This window comes from Bufo gargarizans, chromosome 4 (genome assembly GCF_014858855.1).
Source record: "Bufo gargarizans isolate SCDJY-AF-19 chromosome 4, ASM1485885v1, whole genome shotgun sequence".
NCBI classification, from domain to species: Eukaryota; Metazoa; Chordata; class Amphibia; order Anura; family Bufonidae; genus Bufo; species Bufo gargarizans.
In genome coordinates, this window is record NC_058083.1 from 478,740,354 (window position 1) to 478,764,534 (window position 24,181).

General features: G+C 41.9%; 1 protein-coding gene across 1 annotated transcript in view; it reads left to right on the top strand.

The window, feature by feature from the left end:
* The window catches only part of TECTA (tectorin alpha), a 180,329-nt gene that overhangs the window by 9,397 nt on the left and 146,751 nt on the right, over nt 1-24,181 (top strand). The window contains 3 exon segments of the mRNA XM_044291273.1: nt 2,486-2,595; nt 2,597-2,899; nt 11,140-11,710. Coding sequence (XP_044147208.1) covers nt 2,486-2,595; nt 2,597-2,899; nt 11,140-11,710 — 984 coding nt within the window.

Sequence of the window (24,181 nt, forward strand, 5' to 3'; positions counted from 1 at the left end):
GTCACTGTGCACGGGATTTCGGCCTAGATCTTCAATCAAGATGGCGGCAGCTGGCAGTCGCAAGCAAAGGGAGGCAGAAAGTATGATTTTTTTACACTATTTCAGATTACATCGATTCTCTACCACGAAGCACGAGGAAATTCGCTCATCTCTAGTCTAGCACAATCCTTTTAAGGGATTGCTAATAGAATGTCCTAATAAGTTATAAAGTGTGCCTATCTTCCAAGTAAATTACCAATACGTGGTTGGTTGGAAAAAGACCTAAGTCCATCAAGTTCAACCATCTATGTATCACATATTAACAGCCTATATGTGAATATTTTATGTAATAAAAAAAGTGGATTTTTTTGTATATGATTTTTTTTAAGTCAATCCATGTATTCTACTTCTTGTCCTGGCTCTTGAGTTTCCTCTTGTTTTTTTTTATTATTTTTATTATTTATTTCGCACTTAAGCACTTTTAACACCATTTTTATAAAACATATTACAAAGGATTTACACCTTACACCATGCACGCTATGGACGCCAGCTGAAAAAAGACTTTCAGTAAGACAGTCTCGCTGTGACCAGAGAGAGACCCCTGTAGTGGCTCAATCAGAAGCATCACTAATTACACTACTCAATGCTCTTCTACTGGCAATTTTTATTTCAGGAGAACAATAGAGCTGTCATACTTTTTATCCCAATTCCCCACCTACCAGTATGATGAAGATCACCTTGCAGATTACATCTTCTGCTCATATCAGCAGTAAACTAACTATTGGTTACCTATGTATATATAGAGAGTTTTATCTCGCTGTGCTGACTGACTGCTACATAAGAACACTACTTTGTGTTTTCAGTGGTATAGCATTGCCCAAAAAAAAAGCAAAACAGTTGAAATAAGTTATTTTTTATGAATATTGAGCTAAAATATTCCTTTCTGATGGAATTTTTCCTTTAATACTTACAAATACAAGTTGATTACATAGAGGTTTGTTTTTCCTTCCTCTGGATAATCGGGTTTTAACCATCATCCCCTCCCCCTTATATCTACTGTTTCTTTTTTCCTAAAGTGTGTTCACTTGTATAGAGACATTTACACTGTCAGCGCTGATTGCTAGCAGCCCATCTCTCCTCTGCCGCCCTTGCCGGCTCACTAACAATTAACCAGTAGGAAGCGACAAATAGGGAAGATAGAGAAGAGTTGGGCTGTCTTCAATCTGCACTGAAAGTCAGTGTAATGGTTAAGGAGACCGGAAGAAGCAGTTTTACAGTACATATGGACAAATGTAGTTGGATATATGTATGTGGAAAGAGGCAGGGAGATCAGAGGCAGGCTGAGGAGCTTGCCTGTGCATTTTCTTAGCAGCACTCAGAGCATTGCTAATGGAAAACTTTAAAGACTGTTATTTTTAAAAAAATCTAAAAAACTCAAGTTTTGGGGATTTTTTTTTTTTTTTTACAGATCCCTATACCATGTGGTACCTATCAAAAAGCTCATACTAACCTGTTCCACAATGCTCCCTTCCAACTGTATGGCTTCCTTCAAAGGTCTTCAGGTTCCTGTCCTGTAAACATGCTGACAGACAAGGTTACGTGTGCCACTGCAGCCAGTGACAGTCCTCAGCAGGGATGTGTCCCCAAGTGATACAAGACCCAGCAGTGATATGCCACTGGACACGTCACTACTAAGTAGTGATGAGCGGCATAGTAAATATTTGAATTTGCGATATTTCTCGAATTTTTGGACGAATATTCGCCATAAATTTGCAAATTCGAGAATTTGTGATCTCCAGTCATTGTTTACTTGATTGCAAAAATCTGCAATGTAATATATTCACAATAAATTTGCGATAAATTCGTGATTAGAATATTCAACACTATTCACGAATATATACAGTTGCACTATATTCTAAATAATCGCAAATTCTCGAAGTGGCGATATTCGCGATTAAAACTCGCGATTCGAATATTTGCGCTCAACACTACTACTGAGGCCAGTCTTTGGCTGCAGTACTGCAATGGCCCCATCCATCCAGAAATGTACTGGAGAGAGACCAGAAGATCGCTAAAGTGAGCCAAGGAGCTGCAAAGAAGCATTGGGGGCAAGTGAATATGAGTTTTTCAACAGGTAGAACATGGTGCAGGACCACCCCTTTAAATTTACTTCTCCAACACATAAAAAAATATGAAGTTAAAGTGTCTTTTTCAGATACAGTATATTATGCATCTATGTGTTGCATTTCCAAATATAGGCATTTCTGGGAGTCATATTTATCTAAATAGTATACATTTAGCCCAACTGTTGCTAAAAAAAACTAAACTTTTTGACTCTTATACTGTAGTTCTAGATGTTTCATTGGATGCATGAAGGAACCAACTGTTTTTATTTCCACTTTGTTTTTGTGATTACTATGTCGTCATGAGAATAATAGCATAATATAACCCTTAATATATAAAAGATATAAAATAATATAACCCCTTAATGTTTTCTTCTTGTCAGGTCAGTTTGTACGCCAGGGACAGGTGTTTTGGGACAATGGAAATTGTACCACCAGGTGTCGATGCCTTAATTTCAATAATGAAATATCATGCCAGGAATCTATATGTGGTCCCGTATGAAGTCTGTGAGCCAAAGGAGAAATACTTCACATGTCTACCAGTTGAAAGCAGCACCTGTGTGGTCTTTGGAGACCCTCATTATCACACATTTGATGGGCTTCTCTTCCACTTCCAAGGATCTTGTTCTTATCTTCTAGCACGGAACTGCAACCAAGGGAGTCGTCTACCATATTTTAGCATAGAAGCAAAAAATGAAAACCGTGAAGGGTCTTCAGTATCATGGCTGAAAGACATCAATGTAGAGGTCTACTCACATAACATAGTCATACCCAAAGAAAGTTTTGGGAAAGTAAAGGTAAGAGCTAAAAATGTACTGCTGGATGTAATGAAGCTAGTTGGAACAGCGGTTAGCACTGTGTTACAGCCACATATTGATTTATTTTATTTTTTTTAACACTGGCACACTGAATAGGGAGCATATCAACTGGTTTGAGGCCACTAAACCACCAGCATGCCATTATGCAGATGAGTTTACAATCTCAAACCTGCCCATATCAAACCCTCTTCTCTATCATGAATAAGTGAGCTGTTCTGTACCTCTTATGTCCTTTTTTGAACTGTTACTAGTTCTATTTTTCTTTAAAATGGTGCCCAAAACTGCATATACAAAAAGCAACCACACCAGTATTTTACAAAGGTGTAAAATACCGTAGCACATTTCTTCTCTTGAAGCCAAGCTTTTCCTAATGCAGATCAATCTCTTGTCTGCTTTTGATGCAGCAGCCTGGCATTGAATGTTTCATATTAGTATATTATCAATAATTATGACACTTCCAAATCCTTCTCCCACTGGTGATCCTTTCAGGGTATACATAGCATGTATATTTGACGCCCCAAATTGTATAACCCTATACTTTTAAACATTGAAACCGCTGTGAAGTCCAAGCTTTTACATAATTTCTAAACAAGGTGAACAGCAGTGGTCCTAGGACAGACCCCAGGGATACTCCATTCATGACTACTCTTTGAATTTTGCCTTTAAGCCAATTGCTATGGAATCAAAAATTGTATTAAAATAAATAAATAATATTGCTCAGGAATAGTGTTGAGCGCGAATATTCGAATAGCGAATTTGAATTGCGAATATCAGCACTTTCGAGAATTCGCAAATATTTAGAATATAGTGCTATATATTCATAAAATCGAATATTCGTGTTTTTTTTTTAAACACAGTACACATCAGGTGATCATCCCTCCCTTCCTCTAGCTTGTGGGCCAATGAGAATCCTTTGTCACAGCTTAGCAACATTCCTAGCAACCAATAGAAAAGTTGCCTGCCCCTTAATATTGCTGAAAATTCGCAAGCGCAAATATCTGCATATAAAGCTATTCTAATGTTCTGCCGTGCCAACCATTATCTCCAGTCTCAGGAAACTTATACCAGCTTGAAAAATGTACCATAAGTGACCCACGCCGGTATTTCACGCGCATTACTCGAATATTACATTGCCGATTTTCGCCCACACGGACCAAGCTGTCCTCCGCCAGTGTCCAAAACATCACTTTTGTCAAAATGAACCAGGAGGACTTTCACACTCCTTCTGCTGATTACGATGTATAGACCTCGCCCACCTCGCCTTTCTGGCAGTGCCCCATCTTGCCACTGTTGCTGTCTGTCGTTTGTCTGCCTATCATCACGTTCTGTAGACCTACTGCGGCCTGCAATTATGCTACTAATGCCTCTCAATCATCAGCAGGGGTGCACCACCAATGAGGCCAGGTGAGGCGATCGCATCAGGCAGCACAAGGTAGGGGCAAGAGGGGGGCAGCATAAGGGCCATGGGTGATGAGCGCTTTCATTGTGGCAATGTGGTTAGGTTAAGAAAAAGGGATTGGGGGGGGGGGGCACCGTTTCAGTTTTCGCCTCAGGCAGCAGAAAGGCTAAGTGCACCCCTGATCATCAGTTTACATGTATTCACTTTCCACACTGTTGGAATTTTATATTTTTTTGGGGTTAAAATTTTTATATTTTTGTTTGGGGGGGTAAATTTATTTAAGGCGCAGCATAGATGTACATGATCACTGTATCAACAGTAACATTTTCTCTCACAGAAAAAAGGAAAAGCTGAAGCCTGCAATGCATCATGCTACTTGCACTAATGCCTGAGCATCAGTTTCATGTACAGCATGGGTTTACTTCAGGGAGATCATGTCAAACAAATCTTATAGATTTTTTTGACTGGGTGACTAAAATAATAGACGGTGGAGGTGCAGTAGACATTGCATATCTAGATTTTAGTAAGGCTTTTGACACTGTCCCACATAGAAGACTTATCAATAAACTACAGTCATTGAGCATGGACTCCCATATTGTTGAGTGGATTAGGCAGTGGCTGAGGGACAGGCAACAGAGGGTTGTAGTCAATGGAGAACATTCAAAACAAGGCCATGTTACCAGTGGGGTTCCACAGGGATCTGTACTGGGACCAATTTTGTTTAATATCTTCATAAGTGATATTGCAAAAGGCCTCGATGGTAAGGTTTGTCTTTTTGCTGATGACACAAAGATATGTAACAGGGTTGATGTTCCTGGAGGGAAACGCCAAATGGAAAAGGACTTAGGAAAACTAGAAGAATGGTCAGAACTCTGGCAACTGAAATTTAATGTGGATAAGTGCAAGATAATGCACCTGGGGCGTAAAAACCCAAGGGCAGAATATAGAATATTCGACACAGTCCTGACCTCAGTATCTGAGGAAAGGGATTTAGGAGTAATTATTTCAGAAGACTTAAAGGTGGGAAGACAATGTAATAAAGCAGCACGAAATGCATGCAGAATGCTTGGATGTATAGGGAGAGGTATAAGCAGTAGAAAGAGTGAAGTGCTTATGCCGCTGTACAGAACACTGGTGAGACCTCACTTGGAGTATTGTGCGCAGTACTGGAGGCCATATCTCCAGAAGGATATAGATACTCTAGAGAGAGTTCAGAGAAGAGCTACTAAACTAGTACATGGATTGCAGGATAAAACTTACCAGGAAAGGTTAAAAGACCTTAATATGTATAGCTTGGAAGAAAGAAGAGACCGAGGGGATATGATAGAAACTTTTAAATACATAAAGGGAATCAACTCGGTAAAGGAGGAGAGCATATTTAAAAGAAGAAAAACTACCACAAGAGGACACAGTTTTAAATTAGAGGGGCAAAGGTTTAAAAGTAATATAAGGAAGTATTACTTTACTGAGAGGGTAGTGGATGCATGGAATAGCCTTCCTGCAGAAGTGGTAGCTGCAAATACAGTGAAGGAGTTTAAGCATGCATGGGATAGGCATAAGGCCATCCTTCATATAAGATAGGGCCGGGGCTATTCATAGGATTCAGATATATTGGGCAGACTAGATGGGCCAAATGGTTCTTATCTGCCGACACATTCTATGTTTCTATGTTTCTATGTACTCACTTTCCACACAATTGAAATTTAAAAATTCTTTGGGGGCAAGGGTTGAAATTTAAAAAAAAATTTGCCCCTTCCATAATTTTTTTTTTTAAGGTACAGCATCATTTTAGTGGATTACTGCATCAATACCACCATTTTTTCACATTCCAGGCAGGCTGAATGTGATCAATAGACCTCCCCTTGCTGCCACATCTTGCCACTCTTGCTGTCTGTCTGTCTGCCTGTCTACCTACCTACCATCATGTTCTGTCACTAATGCCACATGCCAATCTTCATATTCCCTCAAGCCATTTCAATTTTTTTATCTTATAACACCATGTGTGTTTAAACATCATCTGCCACTGATAAGGGTCCATTTTTGAAAGCTTTGGAATATGAAAAAGCAGGAGACATGTGCCGGCACTGTATATTAACGCCGTCAAATGGGCGTTCACCCATAGCTATTTACGTCAGTGTCACTCATTATTTACTATTGTTGTCATTTCGTGTCAGAGCTTGGGGGGGGGGGGGGAGAAATCATAAAATCATAAAAAATAAATGAAAAGAGATAACAAGTTTTCCTAAAAAAAATTATGAGTCCTAGGAGGCTAGAGGGGGTTATATACCAACGTCAGGGCAATTGGAGCAACCGTTTTGGCAGACCAGACCCTGAAACAAATCTTGACTGGTTCGCCCATCTCTAAGAGGGACTTTCCTGGCCATACTCGCAACATGAAAGAAAACAGAGTCTGAACCGAGCTTTAGTTGAGTTGGTCATTTTACTTCAGGGGGTTGTTGGGGAATAGAAAAATTTGTTTTTTTTCAGAAACAACTCTAGCTGTTACACATGGACTGTGCCTGGTATAGCATCTCAGCCTTATTTGTTGTACCAGGCACTATTTATGGGGAAAATTGAAACATGTTTGGACAATTCCTTTAAATAATAATGAGGTTTTAACCCCACTTATCACTTATTAAAATGGATTGAGCCATAGAGTTAAGAGGTTCATCCACATTCCTACCAGTACCATGCAGTAGTCAATAGTATGAGCCTGTGATACCCAAGACTTGCTACTCTAATACGCTCATTAAGTCAGATAAAGGTTTTTTGATACACATCCTTGTCAATTTACTTCAACAACCAGAATCATTTGGCTCTATTTAAAGTCTGTTAGCATCTATGGCAAAAGTCCAGCTTTTTCTTCCAAAGTGATTTTGTTACATCCTGTAACTTAAGGGTTCATTAGGGGTTACAAGAACAGAAGAGAAACAGAAAAGTGGGTTGAATCCTAACCAAATGATTATACAAAAATGGACAAAGAGGGCTTTTAAAAAAATGCCTAAAGCTCGGAGACATTTAACACCCCACTTCAATTATCTGAAAGATACGATAGAGAACTGCAAAGAATTTAGAGACGGCTGCGGCTATAATACAGTCTGTTATCCATGATAAATCTTGCCAAAATCTTGGAAGACAAATTAAGTGCCATAACGATTTGATACAATATTCGGCGGCTCAATGGTAGAACTATCAACGCCTTGCATCGTTAGTCACATTCCTTATTTTAGTCCCTCAATACTGATGGGATTTAGACTGTACTCAGTCTATGGCTAGCAGAAAAAAGAGGAAGATTATGCTGTCCCCAGAATGCTTGCCACTTCTTCTATTTTATAGGATGTCGGAGCTATTAAAAAATAACTTGAAAGGGGAGTTCCTGCAGGATAAATTTATTTCGATAAGGGGAGTAATGGGAAATTATTAAGCATTGCTCATCCTCACAAGTCCTCCGCCACTGCCGTTTCAACACTCACCCGATTCCCACTGGTCTCTACTTCCTGGTCCTGACTTGACACACAGGAAATGGCATGTGATGCCCACTCAGCTACTGATTGGTTAAGTGGACATCTCTTAACCAAAAAGCCGAAACCTGTGGGGACCGAGTGAGTGGCAGAGGTGGGGAATATGCGAGGGTGAGTAATGCTTAATATTTTTAACCCTCTATACTTTCCACTTATAAAAAAAAAAAATAAAGATCCCGCTGGAACACCTTTTTAAGTGGTTATTGACAGATGATAAATGGGGGTTCTTACCTGCAAATGCGCCTTGGACTTTGTTAAGGTGCCTTAGATAACATATTTTATTTTGTAGCCCTTATATAAGGGAAATACTGTATATAGGGGAAGTAAACTGAAACAAGAAAGTTTGGGTTTTTCTTTTTGGTTGTTTTCCTGAGTATTGGAAAATAAATTAGGCCAAATAAATATTTGTTTTCTTCTCCCACATATACAAGCCCTAGTAAGAATTCCAAAGTCACCATGCCTAGAAGATGTTCATCCACATTTTTACTTTATAGAAAATACACAAAGGACAGTATATGACACAAAACAAGGGGTTGTTTTGACAGCTGAACATTTTGGCTTTGTGAATTGTACCTCAAACAAATTAATGTAAATTATTTTAATTAATAGCATGTTTTTACATATCAAGTAGAGAACAAAACGTATGGAATAACCTTAGAATGTGTAATGGTGTAGTTCTGGAGCCAACTTCCAGCACTGGAGCTAAACTGAAGCCGCTAATTGGTCAGGGTGTGGGATGTCGGACCACTGCCGATTTGATAGTGATAGCCTGTCATGCCTTTAAGGGTATGGTCATAGCAGCTACAAGACAGCCAAACAGACACAGCTATGATGCCAAAATTCAACCCAGTTTTTAGATAGATGGTTCAAAGTTGATTGTTAATGGTCATGCCGTTTTGCAGTTTTTCTGTTAACAGTCAACAATCATAAACAGTCAAAATCTATAACAACTTGCACATTGATGCAGGTTTTCGCTTTGTGGCTTGTCCTCAGCTTGGCCACCACATGGTACAGTACCATAATAAGCTGTTGGACTTGGCTAACTAAAAGAAAATGTCACTGGACTTCCCAACCATATCATTAAACCGACGTTCCTGCAATTATGGGAGAGAGAGCTAACCCTTACTTTGACAGAAAAAGAGGCTTGCAGGTTGCATCTTTCTATAGATATGAGTGTATTAGCCAGACCTAGCAAAATCTACTCTCCTTCTAAAATGAGACTAATTACACACCATATTGCGCTGTAAAAGCTTTGATTCCCCTTCATAGGATCGATCCCCAGCCCCCTTTCTTTCAAAAATTAATTTCTAAGCGGAAACAGATCTGACACTTTGAGGAACTCTCCACAAATTCCAAAAAGTCTAGTCCCCTTGGAAGTCATTACACTTCTTTTTTCAGTTATACTTTTTTTTTTTTTTTCTCTCTTGTCAAAGTGTCAGGACGAAAATGTGTGGAAACCAGAGTCAATGTTTTCAACAGAACTGTAGGAAACTGTATAGAAAACCCAAAAAACTTCACTAACGCCTAAACAGAATGAAAAAGGTTGAGATAAAGAGACACCACCATAGCATAGCATAAGAATGACTGGGTAAAAATTATATTCTATGATAAATCACCAATTTACCTTGGCCAAGAAGATGATGCTGGTACTTGTCTGATGCTGCTGTAATGTAACATATAAAGATAGAGAACATAATCAATTGTCCCCAATTTTTATGATATTGATATGCCTATCAGGAGAAAAAGTGGAAGACATGGCAATTATTACCTCAACAGGCAAGGCGTGGGAGAAGATAGATATTATGAGCCCTTTTGAATCCAAGAAGAACGATGTCTGTCCCTATATTCTTTCCTTTTTAGTTTTCTCTTAGGATAGGTACAGGTTTATCCCAGGCATGTGTGTCACTTACTGTAGATTTTCCAACCATATCTGCTAGAGATTTGATTTAAGCATCTACAACTTTTTCAGTAAAATAAGATTTTCTGACTTTGCTTCTAAACTTCCCAACAATCAATATCAGAAAAAAATGTACTCATTTCATCCATACAAAATATTTTTGGTGATGAAGAAGTTATTTTTACAGAATTATAATGCATTTTGCCCCAGAGTAATAAGTGTTAAAGGGGTTGTGCACTAATTTCCAGACCTGTTGCAATGGTCGGACCCGCATTGCTGATCATATTTTCCTGATCCTTGGTGCTGGATCCTGGCTCATTTGCTTGCAGGCCTCCACTTCATGTAAACTTCTTGTTTGACACCATTGCAGTCAATCACTGGCCATTGTTTTTCATTAGTGAAGTCCATGTCTCCAAGAGTTCAGGCCATCATAAACTCCGAGGAAAACCAAGTTCTATTTGTGATTTTCTTTTTTTTGGGTGATAATTGGTCTCAACAGAGATATTTTTTATTATTTTCTTTTTTACTTAATTTGATATGGAAAAAATATGCTTGCATGTTTAAGGCATGTGTCATAAAGCCTGAATTGCTTTCTCTTTTGTCATAGCTGTGATTTGCATATTTGCTATGAAGAAAAAGCTGGTTGAGCATCCTCTAATTGTAGTGCTAGCTAGAGATGAGCAAAGTTTTGAAAAACTCGATTCGGCTGATTCCCCAAAGTTCACCAAGAAATTAGATTTGTTCCAAATTAATTTGTTACAAATCGCTATAAATCAGGTATACCCAGGCCACTCTACCTAATCATATTCTTGCCACTTGGTGGCCTAATCTCTGTGTGAAGGCTTGGAAGTTAACCCTTTCCTACCGCTAATAGTAAATTGACACTTTTCACTTTTAAAATCATTAGGGTTAAAACCAGATGCCAAACCTGGTGGACGGATCAAACATGGCCACTGGATAATTGCAGCAACACTGTTCCTAGCGCATGAGCATTTGCCACGTCTCTCCCTATTCTCAGCTCACAAAACAATGGGGGAGATCACGCAGGATTAGGCTTTTATATGGCTGTCACATCACAGGGGATGGCTACCTGCAGATTGGCTGTCGGCACGCCTGATGGGAGATCTCATGTTCCCGGACTTACTTTCACTTTGTGGTATCTAGACCTCCAACAATACAATAGAGCTGTCATTAATTTGCACACCTTCTAATGGTATTTGGAGGACTCTGCTTATTCTGACCCAGTCTATACAGCAAAGCCAGCAAGTGAACTGTAGAAAACAGGAATGAGCAGCATATTTTTTTTATAATAAAAGCCTGATTTAAATAATATGTCACGTTCGGATGATACATTCCCTTGAGAGTCACTTTTTAATGTAATGCTGTATTTTTCTTATTGCAGGTAAACGATTTGATATTTTCTCTTCCAGTAATTCTGGAACATGGGGCCATCAAAATATATCAAAGTGGTCTATCGACAGCTGTGGAGACTGATTTTGGTTTGTTAGTGATCTATGATGGGGAACACTATGCCTCTATATCAGTCCCTGGAACTTATATTAACTCTACCTGTGGAATGTGCGGCAACTACAACAAAAACCCAGAGGATGATACTCTCCGCTCAGACGGAAGGCTGGCAGTCTCCGTCATAGATTTAGGAGAGAGTTGGAGGGTGTATCACCCAGACTGGAAATGCTCTTCCGGGTGTGTAGACAATTGTAGCTTATGTGATGCTGCAATGGAATCGCTTTACTTTACCTCAGAATATTGTGGATTTATAAACCTTACAGGGAGTCCTCTTTGGGAATGTGGAACTGTGGTGGACCCTACTGCCTTTGTCCATAGCTGTGTTTATGACCTTTGTGGCTCCCGAGACAATGGCACTAGCCTTTGTCAGGCTATTCAAGCGTACGCTCTAGTATGTCAAGCATTGGGAATTACAGTGGGTGACTGGAGAACTCCAACTGGGTGCGGTAAGTACAATTTTAATCATTTATAACAAAAAGGAATCCTTTGTACACTTTTATCAATAATTTTTTATGTGAATATTCTATGTATACTTTTATTAAAAAAAAAAAAATTGATGGTTTTCTGGATATAATTTAAGTCCCTCCATGTATTCTACTTCCTGTCCTAGCTTTTTAAATTCCTCTCTGCTTAGACTTTTAACATGGCAAACAGTTTTGTTTAACTCTCTAGGTCAGACCATTACTGTGACCAGAGAGAGCGAGAGAGAGCCCCTGACCCATAGTGACTCAAGTAGAGCATCACACATGACACTAATTAATGCAATGCTCTTCTATGGGAATCTACGGTATAGCTAGTCATATCAAGAGGATAATACAACTGTAATACTGTTATCCCAATTCTATACCTACCATTATCATGAGGTTTACCTGGTAGATAACATCTTCCCCTCACTGCAGCAGTAAACTCACAATGGATTACCTATTTCTATAGATGTTATAATTTGTGTACAGTAGAAGAATACTTTGTATGTGAACTTTAATGGCATAGTAGTTCCTAAAAATTTGTTAAAAAATTAGTTTTCTTTGAATGATGAGGTTTTTTTTAAAATAACCTTTTTTTGACGAAAGTGTCTCTAAAATGTATCACATTGTAAACCTTGTAGGTCATGAAATGAAAGTTCAGTCGGCACTCCGCTCAAAGCTGTGAATCACCTGTATAAGAAATAGCAATAGCCCAAAATAAGTTTGAGCTCAAGTAGCGTGCTTTATCTTTATTCCAGCATGCAACTAGGGGAAATGTATCAAGTGTTTTTGAAGTTAAGTTTTTTTGAAAGCAACAAGTTGTTGACAGATTTGTCTTTAAAGGCTATGTACACCTTTGGGGCAATTTTTATTATTATTATTGCATTGTATTTATTTTGAGCTAAACATAATTTTTTCAATTAGTCTTTATTAACAATATGGAATCCTTTTTTGTGTACAGAGCTGAGATGATGTAGTAGCATCCAGTAGTTTATTTGTCTTTTCCGTCATCTGAGGAGCAGCCGGGCTCCTTATCTCGGCTCTCTCACATTATAAACACTCATTAAAGCTCAATCCTTTTCTTACTGATTAGAATGTGGCTTAAATAAGTGTTTATGACCCCTTAGTAATTTACAGATAAGGGTTATTAGATGACCGGCACAAAGTGAAAGTGAAAGTACCAGTCACACAGTTAGAAAAACTGTTACATCTTTGTGACTGAACAGCTCAATATTTTTAATAAAGCCCAATTGAAAATATGATTTTTAGCCAAAAATAAGTTAAATGCAATCATAAAAAAATGTACATAGCCTTTAAATGTACTACAAGAAAATTTAGACTAGCACATTCATATTCATAGTCACAGGTGCATATCCATCAAGCAAACATGGTTGATAAAAAGAAAAATCACCTTTGAAAAAAATAGCCTTTAAATGTGTCTAGAGAAGGTTCTTTAATTTGTACTCCACCCACTTATTGCTGTTACGGCAGACAAACGAATTGTCCAGAAAAAAAAAATGCAGCAGTTTGTTTCCGGCCAACTCTCCACTTGTCTTCTGGAGCATTGTAGCGATCTCTGCCGGACCCCATTATACTTTACGTGGCCGGCAGGAATTCCATTTATATCCGTTCTGGCAGACAAACTGAATATTGTCTGGAAACAAACCACACCATGCAGCAGTTTGTATCCAGTCAACTCTCCACTTGTCTGCTGGAACAGCTTACGGATCTCCACCAGACCCCATTATACTTTATGGGGCCAGCGGGCATTCCATTTGTATCCGGCAGCGCTAGATCTGGAGGATTCCAGCAGGCTGTTCTCTGCCGGAACAGCCTGTCAGAATTCACAACGTAGATGTGAAAGTAGCCTAAGATTGCACAAAAAATGTGTTAACCTTTGAACTCAAGCATACTATGGGTCTAATTTTCACCACACCTTGCATGTTATGGGCTTAGGGTTTGTGGACACAGTTGCATTACGACTCCATGCAACTTCCAAGTCCTAAAATGCTGCCCATGTCATATGGAAGCATGCTCCAACAGACACTGTATCATGGAGTATAGCTTTTAGAGTAGGATATCCCTCTAATATGGTGCTGTAGGAAGACATTACATCTTGTCATATGGAGTGCCTACCAATCTCGAGTACCGGAATACCAGGTCTTTGTGCAGTCTCCATGCACACAGCTTTTAAAAAACGGAGATGCGTTTTACAGTGAATATCATAAAATTTGGTAATATAGGCCTTATTTTGCTTTTCTCACTGTCCCCAAATTTTTTAACTGCTCTAACTATGTAAATTTAAAAGGGGTTGTCTCATTATAGCTAGGATATGCCATCAATGTCAGATAGGTGAAGGTTCCACTTCTGAGACTCGCTCCTATATCCAGAACAGGCCACCCGAAGTTAAGGAGGGCACACTGCGCAAATGCGGCCACCCTCTATTGACAGCTATGGGAGCTCTGAAAATAGGCGTGCTATTTCCTCCAGTTCCATAGCAGCAAATGGAGGGGTGGCCATACATGCGCAGTGTGCTCTCCATTCACCGCTATGGGACTACCGAGAATAGCTGAGCGCGCTTGCTTGGTTATTTCCGCAACTCCCATAGAAGTGAAAGGAAAGCACACTGTACATGCACAGTGCACTCTCCTTCACTTTGGGGGCCCCATTCTGCTAGAGATAGGAGCAGGGTCCAGAGGTGAGACCCACATCTGACATTGATGGCATATCCCAGCGACATGGCAAAAATGTCTGAGATAGGTGTAACAGACTGACCCTCCTGTGTGAGGACTTCCTGTCTTTACATGACATGTAGTCTATGCTCACAAGTCTCTTGCTGGTAATACTGATGGACATTTCAATTAGAGGGTTTGTAAAGCTTTTTGAACTTTTTTGTCAGCCTGTTGTACCTGTTAAAAAAAAAAAAACTAAACATAATCATCAGCTCCATTTCGGCTTAATGGCTTCCTTCAGCGGTCTTCCTGTCTCCATCCACTCCACTTCTGGATGGATGGGGTCACATGCTCTGCTTCAGCCAATGACTGGCCTCAGTGGTCACATGTCCCCAAGCAGCACATGACCCAGTAGTGATCTGCCGCTGGGGACATTTTACCGCTAAGCCTGTCATTGGTTTGAGAGATCTGAATGCTTTCTTGGAAGAAATAATATTGCAAGCTATGGTTACTAAATTACTGGAGATGGCCTATTGTTCCAGGGATTTATCCTGATATTTAGATTCAGGAACCAATTTTAGCTATTAGTGCCTTATGCCATAAATGTACCCAGTGCTGGATGTTACATTTGAGGGAATTATTGTGCTTGACAGCCTCCATCTCGCAGCAACAGATGAAAGCAGAGAAATTTAAAATTTTTTATTAAATAGTGTAATCAATAAAGATTATGATAATGCTTGGGAGGGAGACTCCCTGTGACCCTGATCACCAGCCCTGTAGATAGAAATCACTGGGGGAGACAGTTTTAAGGAACACGTCTGGGTCTAACAACGGGCTGTCCTACCATAATCCCATGCACGGTAGGTAATGCACTGCTATACATACAGTAGGCAAAAATAATAAAAAGCATTAAAGGGTTTCTACCACCAGAAATACTGTTATGTAGCTGACTGATATAGCGATGCGCTAATGTCAGCACTACATAACTGTATGTTTTTTACATTTCTCCCTGCAGCCGTTCTGATAAAAAAAAAAGCACTTTTATAATATGCTAATGAGCCTCTAGGTGCTATGTGGGCGTAAAATCAGCACCTAGAGGCTCCGTATACTCACCCTTTATCCGTCCAGGTCCCCTGTTCTGCCCACTCTGCTCCTTTTGATTGATGTGACGGTTCGCAGCATTGCTGACGAAATCCCGCGCCTGTGCCGTTCACTTCTGTATTCGGCGCAGGCGCAGTGAGTGAATGATGCGATCCTGGTGCCGGATTCCTCACTGCGCCTGCGCCGACTACATCACAGTGAGGAAGCCGGCATCAGGGGAGCGGCCTTCACTCACTGCGCCTGCGCCGAATACAGAAGTGAATCGTGCAGACGCAGGATTTCGTCAGCGATGCTGCGAACCGTGACATCAATCAAGAGGAGCGGGGCAGGCAGAACAGGGGACCTGGGCGGTGATCCGGCCACTTTCTAGCATAAATGCCAGGTTTCGGTTGGACAAAAAATATTGCATGCAAAGGTTCTTTGTCCAGCCGACACCCGGCATTTGAGCCAGATCAGGCAGACAGATCTACTAAATGGAGATGTAAACGTGGCCTAAGGCAAAAATGGATAAAACTCTCTGTGTGCTGAAGGCCATATGAGCCACATCATTAGCCAACCTGAACACATTGCATGTTGCGCGAAGATTTTGTGTCCAGATTTTTGTGTGGAAAATCTCCATTGCTATACAGTTCCAGCCAAGTAAATGGGATTTTCCACAACATGTTCATTTATATTGCAGATTCAGAGCAGATTTAATGCAGAAAATTAATGGAGTGGTACTTTCTACTGAAATCCACAGGAATAGTTGCTGATGCAGATCTTAAATAGATAACACAGTATTCACTCCCCATGAGAAATACTCACGATCTATAGCTCTCTTGTCTGCTTCCATGCCATGTCTTTGTACAACCCAACCTACTGGGATGATGTCTTATCACATGTGACCGCTGCAGCAAAACACAGGAGGTCTGGTTGCACAGGGACTGGCATGGGAGCAGGCAAGGGAGGTAGGAACGCCATGGGAGTATTCTCTTGGGAGGTGAGTATTCTTTTTTTGACATCTGCAGAACAAGACGAATCATTAAAGGGACACTGACAGGCCCAATAACCATAATTAGCTGTACATATCCATGCACAGGTCTTCTAATGTGCATTTAAAACATATAAGTATCCCCCCTGTCCACATTATGAATACTGCAAACTCGTGTTTTATAACCTGAAGTAATCCCTGTTCTTTCTGCCCAAGGGGCGGGGTTTCAGCTTCTCTGGGCACAAGAGAAGCTGAAACCCCGCCCCTTGGGCAGAAAGAACAGGGATTAGTTCAGGTTATAAAACACGAGTTTGCAGTATTCATAATGTGGACAGGGGGGATACTTATATGTTTTAAATGCACATTAGAAGACCTGTGCATGGATATGTACAGCTAATTATGGTTATTGGGCCTGTCAGTGTCCCATTAAAGATGACCTGTCACACCTCCTGACATGCTTGTTTTAATAGATTTATTCATTCTCCATGTAATAACAATTCTGGAGCATCTGTTCTTATGTTTCTATGTTGTGCCATTGCTTTATTATTTCTACTAGAAGTTATGAATGAATTGCCAGCAGTCTGCAGTAAGGGTACAGAGGGGAGGTAACTAATTGGGGGGGGGGGGGGGTGTACCTAAACAGTCTGAAAATGGCAGCACTGATTGGGTAGAGTCAGTCTGTGCAGGTACACCCCCCCAACTGGTTACCACCCCTCTGTACCCTTACTGCAGACTGCTAGCAATTCATTCATAACTTCTATCAGAAATAATACAGAAATGGTAAAACATAGAGTCATAAGAATAGATGTTCCAGAATTGTTATTACATGAGGGATGCATGACACTATTAAAACAGACATGTTAGGAGTGTGGACAGGTCCTCTTTAAAGTGAACCTGTCATCAACTTTATGCTGACCCCACCGAGGTCAGCATAAAATAGTGACAGAAATGCTGATTTTAACAGTGTGTCACTTATGAGCTAAATGTAAGTGGTTGCCAAGAACAAGCATCACAAACATTGCAGCCCAGGCATTAAAAAGAGTCAAATCTACCTTAGAAGAGTCATGGTTATTCCTCATCTCCTGCTCTCTAACCCATCTGCTGATGATTGTCAGTTCTCTCCTAGAGAGAAAGGGAGAAAACTATGTAGAAGCCTGTCAGTCATCAGCAGGTGGGCAGGAGAGCAGGACTTCATGAATAACCAGGACTCTTCTCAGGTGGCCGTGACTCTTTTCCAGACCCAGTCTGACATGATTGTGATGTTGATTTTTGACAACCACTTACTTTTAACTTTCAAATGACAGACCGCTGAAATCATCTCACCTGTCTCTACTTTATGCTGCCGTTAGTATGGACAGCATAAAGTTGATGACAGGTTCCCTTTAAGGCAGTTGGGAGATCAATGAGAAAATTGCAAAGTACGTCCTGCTGGGACTCCTCAGTGATCATCTGCAATCTGTGTCCTAACCTGGCAGTAAGTAATTAGCTTCCCTTCATTATCACCACATGGGAAATTAATTTTCACCCAGTAATGGTCCCCCAGAGCAAGAGAAGCTCTTCGTAACTGTTCTCCACTGTGGCCGAGAGACGAAGACCCTGAACAGTGGACCCTCCTCTATTAGCTCAGAATGTATGACAATAGGTTGCCTAAACTGGAAAAGCTCTGACATTTTCCAAATAGGATTATTTCTACTCCAATGATTGTTTACCCCTGTTTAGAAAGACAAAAGATGCAAAAGAGGTAATAACCTTTAGGGTCAAAATCACCTGTTGCAGTATTACATTTTAACAAAAATGGTGCAAAAAACGGTAGTTCTGCCACAATTTTTTAAAAATGCAATATTACAGAAATTGGTGAGTAGACCCTTACTACCTGTTAGCAGATAAATATGTAACCCAAAGATGACATTTTTGGTTAATTTCAAACATTTCTGTACACTTTGGTTACCTTTTGTACAAATTTCACTTTTTTCGTGGGCTGGTTGGCAGTTTATTAGTTTGAAGACAACTCTTCTTATCCCTTCAAGCTCAGACTTAAATAGAGATTTTAACTAGGACTCGATGGAATTGCTGGAATTAAACAGTTTACGTTAAACAGCCACAACACAGCTTCCTATTAAATTTGTCTACCGAGCACCCGAGCACAATGGAAGTCAATGGGGGAACCCGAGCATTAAGCCAGGCACCCCCTTCTCTGAATAGTGGAGGGTGTCTGGTTCACAGGAAAAGGTCAGAAATTTATGAAAACACCACTGAAATGGTTCGGGAACAGCATGGGGAGGATGTCTGGATGCATTGTGGACTCCCAGTTCGCTGCTGGAAATGATGATGTCTGAGTAGTACGCCACTTTTACAGACTGACAACAATACGCACAAAATCAAAGATAAAATGGATTTTAGAGGAAAAATTGTTAGGAAACATTCTTTCCTGTATATTTACAAGGAAGAAGCACTCTGATACAACCTGTATATCACATAACGGAGGGACTCATTCACATTGTGGTACTATTGTTCAGGTAGTGGGACTCCTACACTCATAAAGCCTATGCACTAAGTGAAAAGGCTGCCAAAAGGAATCGGCACTCCAATACACCCTTTTTTCACATAAAGGAGGGCATCATACACACCCTTGAAAAATTATGATTGATAGCCTGCTGGTGACCCTCAAAAACTATTGGAGCAAGGACCTGCTGATCTGACCATCTAAAACATTAGGGGCGAGGGCCTGCTGCTGATCTGACCATCTAAAACATTAGGGGTGAGGGCCTGCTGGTGACCCTCAAAAACATTATGAACAAGGGCCTGCTGGTGACCCTCAAAAACATTATGAACAAGGGCCTGCTGGTGACCCTCAAAAACATTATGAACAAGGGCCTGCTGGTGACCCTCTAAAACATTATTAGCGAGGGCCTGCTGGTGACCATCAAAAACATTATGGGTGAGGTCCTGCTGGTGACCCTCTAAAACATTAAGAACAAGGGCCTACTGGTGACCCTCTAAAACATTATGGGCGAGGGCCTGCTGTGACCCAGAAAAGGGAGATTGAACCATATACCCTTTTTAGTGGTGGAAGGAGTGCTTGGGAATACAGTGTATTTAATACACCATAAAAGCCACATTTAGAGTGCCTTTATGTTCAGCCGCTTCCCTCTGGTGGAATAGAGAAGTCAGGGGCAATCCAGGCCTTGTTAATAAGAGTCAACCGGTCAGCATTTTCAGTTTACAGGTGGATGCGCTTATCAGTTATTATGCCCCCAGCAGCACTAAATACACGATCTGACAAAATGCTAGAGGCGGGGCAGGCCAGCATCTCCAATGCGTAGAGCGCCAGTTCGTACCACGTGTCCAGCTTGGACACCAAATAGTTGTAAGGCACAAAGGGATCGCTGAGGACGCTGACACGGTCTGCTACATACTCCTTCACCATCTTTTCCACAGGACCTTCTGGTATTGCACCATTTTTCTCGTCCTCTCCACCACAGGAATGAGAAATGAGAAGTTCTCTTTGTAACAGGGGTCGAGAAGGGTGAACAACCAGTAATCGTGTTGGCCAAAATGCATACAACGCGAGGGTAACAGGAAAGGCAGCCTAACATATAGTCAGCCCTGTGTGCCAGAGTCCCTACAGACAAGACTTCGCTGTCCTCATCAGGAGGATGACTCTCAATCTCCTCATCCTCTTCCTCCTCTTTTACCCCTCCATGCTGAACAGATAGAATAAAACTTCCATGGGTACTACCCTCTGTAGCGGAGGCAACTGTCTCCTGCTTCTTCTCCTCATCATCCAATTTGCGCTGAGATGACGAACTGAGGGTGGTCTGGCTATTACCCTGTGTACTGTCTTCCCCCATTTCCACCTCTTCATGCAAAGAGTCCACCTTAATTGTGAGCAGCAAGCGTTTGAGTAGACACAGAAGTGGGATGGTTACGCTGAAAATAGCGTTATCGCCGCTCACCATCTGTGTTGATTCCTCAAAGTTGTGTAAAACCTCACAGAGGTTAGACATCAATTCCCACTCGTCGCTTGTGAAGAGCAGAAGCTGACTGGAAAGGCGACGACCATGTTGCAGCTGGTATTCCATTACTGCCCTCTGCTGCTCACAAAGCCTGGCCAATATGTGGAACGTGGAGTTCCAGCACATGCTCATGTCACACAACAGTCGGTGAGCTGGCAATTGCAAGCGCCAGACCGGCGGAAGCTGACAATGACTTGCGGAAATGGGCACACACGCGGGGCACCTTCACCAGTAGCTCAGGCAAATTGGGGTAGGTTTTAAGAAACCCCTGAACCACTAGGTTGAACACGTGGGCTAGGCATGGTATGTGTGTGAGCTTGCCGAGCTCCAAAGCCACCACCAAGTTACAGCCATTATCAGACACAACCATGCCTGGTTGTAGGTTGAGTGGCGAGAGCCACAGCTCAGTCTGGTCCCTTATCCCCTGCCACAGCTTCTCGGCGGTGTGCTGTTTGTCACCTAATCAGACCAGTTTAAGCTTGGCCTGTTGCCGCTTAACCACTGCAGTGCTACATTGCTTCCAGCTACTGACTGATGTCTGACTGGTGCTGCAAGATGATAATTCAGAGGTGGAAGTGGAGGTGGAAGCGGAGGAGGAGAAGGGGGGGGTTGCAGCCACTAATGTATGTGGTGGCGGAAACCCTGATAGAAGTAGGGGCCGCAATCCTTGGCGTCGGTAGCAGCTGTGCCATCCCAGGGTACAACTCGCTCCTGGCCTCCACAACATTCACCCAGTGTGCCGTCAGGGAAATGTAGCGTCCCTGGCCAAAAGCACTTGTCCATGTGTCAGTCGTTAAGTGGACCTTCCCACAGGTGATGTTATGGGACACATGCTGGTGTAAGTCTGGGACTGTACACCGTGAATAATTTTGTCGGCTGGGGACAGAGTAACGCGGGACGGCCACATCCATCAGGCTGCAGAAAGCCTCAGTTTCCACAAACCTAAATGGCAACAATTCCAGGGCCAGCAATTTGGAAAGGTGCGCATTTAGTGCTATGGCCTGTGGATGGGTGGCTGGGTATTTGTGCTTTCGTTTAAAGGCCTGGGGTATAGCCATCTGTACGCTGTGCTGGGACACAGAAGTGGATGTGCTAGCTGATGGTGCTTGCGAAGGTTCAGGTGCACGGCGGGAGGCATCTGGCCCTGCGTCTTGGACAGGGGATTGGCCAGCACGTAAAACAGGGGAAGAGGAGGCAGTGGTGTGACCCGCAGACACTGATTGTGGACCCAGGCGTTTGGCCCACCTATTAGGGTGCTTTGATGCCATGTGGCGGATCATGCTGGTGGTGGTGAGGTTGCTAGTGTTCATGCCCCTGCTCATTTAGGTACGGCACAGGTTGCAAATGACAATTCTTTTATCGTCCGCACTTTCCTCCAAAAAAGCGCCAGACTGTGGAACACCTACCCCTTGGCAAGGGAGATTGCCGCAAGGGGGTGCTCTGGGGAACAGTTGCGGGCCTGTTTTATGTGGCCCGCCTTCTCACTTTTGTTACCCCACTGCCTCTTCCAGCCTGTTGCGGTGCTGCGGATCCCTCCCCCTCTGTACTGCTGTCCTCGCTGTCCTCGCTCGGCTTGCCACCTTCCAAGGTTGGGTCAGTGACTTCATCGTCCACCACCTCCTCTTCCACTTCCTTACTCTGGTTATCCTCCTGACTACCTCAGTTATTGACAACTGTGTCTCATCCTCATCATCAACCTCTTGAGACACTAATTGTGGTTGACTTATTGGCAACTGTGTCTTATTATCATCGTCCACCTCGTGAAACACTAATTGCCATTCCCCACCGTCATCTTCTTGTGACTGTGGATGCTGAAGAGTTTGGGAATCAGCGCACAATTTCTCCTCATGTCCCTCTTCAAGTGGGCTTGTCGAGAGGCCCAAATCAAGGAATGGCGATGAAAAGAGCTCCTCGGAATATCCGAGTGTGGTATCACTTGTTTGCCATGACTTTCCATGGTGGGAGGAAGGAGTATCAGGGTGAGGATTCTGTTGACCAGACTCTTGGCTACTGAGACTGGACTTTGTGGAAGACAGGGTGGTGCTTAACTGACTGGAAGCATTATCTGCTGCAATACATCCGACCACCTGGTCACACTGGTCTGACTTCTAGAGTGGTGTCTTGCGCCGCCCTGCAAACTGGGACATGAAGCTAGGTATTGTGGATGAGTGTTTCTTGTGCTCTAGCAGCAGGTACAGTTTCACCGTGCCCAGGGCCACAGCCTCTGCATGCACTATCAGCAGCACGGCCACTTCCCCGTCCCTTACTGCTCGCCTTGAGCATATTAAATAGTAGATATGCTTGCAAGTATGTCACACGTACAGTAGCTCAGGTTTTGTAAGTGTATGCACAAATAAAGTACACAGAATGTCACAGATATAGTTGCACAGATAATGTTGCTGTCCGCAGCGTCAATGAAAAAAGTACACTGAATGTCACAGATCATTTTAGGATGCGCAAACGTTATACAGCAACAAACAAGAGGAATAAATAGAATGTTAATTCGAATGGAGGCAATCCCAATGGTATTGGCTCTATTGTGGAGTCCCCACGGAATGGCAGACTTCGACCTGAAAAACCTTTAAAAATAATCGACCCAATATATGTAGAAAAGGTAAGTGTCCACTGTAAAAAATCAATCAATTAGCTCTAGATACTATCGAGACCAATCTGTCCTGGAACATGGATGAAAGTTCATATCATTATGTGCCCACACCTGATTACAGCGGCGTCCCACTAAAGCAGGGTAGGTAGCGGCGTCCCGCTACTGAACAACTTGCAAGTAAACCATGAGGGGAATGTTTACCACTGAGGAAGAGGTGAACGCTAGTACCCCAAAACGCGTCTGGTGCCACATCCCCAGCTATTTGTGTCCAGAGACTATTACCTACTATCGACTGCCATTGACCAGAAGTGCGCTATCTTATATCGACGAAAGTTACCAACGCGTTTCTTTTCGAGGGCAAACGAACAGAGGGGCCGGACATTGGCCCACGTGTCAATTAAAAGCCCGTCAGCGTGGTCTTCATCTACATGAATCTCCTGATAATACAGTGCTGCTACAACAACGGAGGCACGATTAGGGAGCGAAAATATCTTGAGGTCTGGCAGAAGATCTAAGTCGATTTAGAGGTAAATAATTACTTGCAAGTTGTTCAGTAGCGGGACGCCGCTACCTACCCTGCTTTAGCGGGACGCCGCTGTAATCAGGTGTGGGCACATAATGATATGAACTTTCATCCATGTTCCAGGACAGATTGGTCTCGATAGTATCTAGAGCTAATTGATCGATTTTTTTACAGTGGGCACTTACCTTTTCTACATATATTGGGTCGATTATTTTTAAAGGTTTTTCAGGTCGAAGTCTGGCATTCCGTGGGGACTCCACAATAGAGCCAATACCATCGGGATTGCCTCTATTCGAATTAACATTCTATTTATTCCTCTGACTAAGATTGTTGCTGTGCAAATGTATGTATCTATTGTCTTATTGTGGCGTTATTAATTGCTGTTAACACATAGAGGCAACAATTTTATGCTGTCAACATTTTATGCTGCTGCCTTTTACCCTTTTATCGATTGCTGAATAAATAACATAAATAAATATAATTGCTTCTTTACTACATGGTCCTGGATTTCTTTGAGTGCCCTACCCACATCCCATACAATTTTCCTTTTTTCGAGTGAGTGCTCG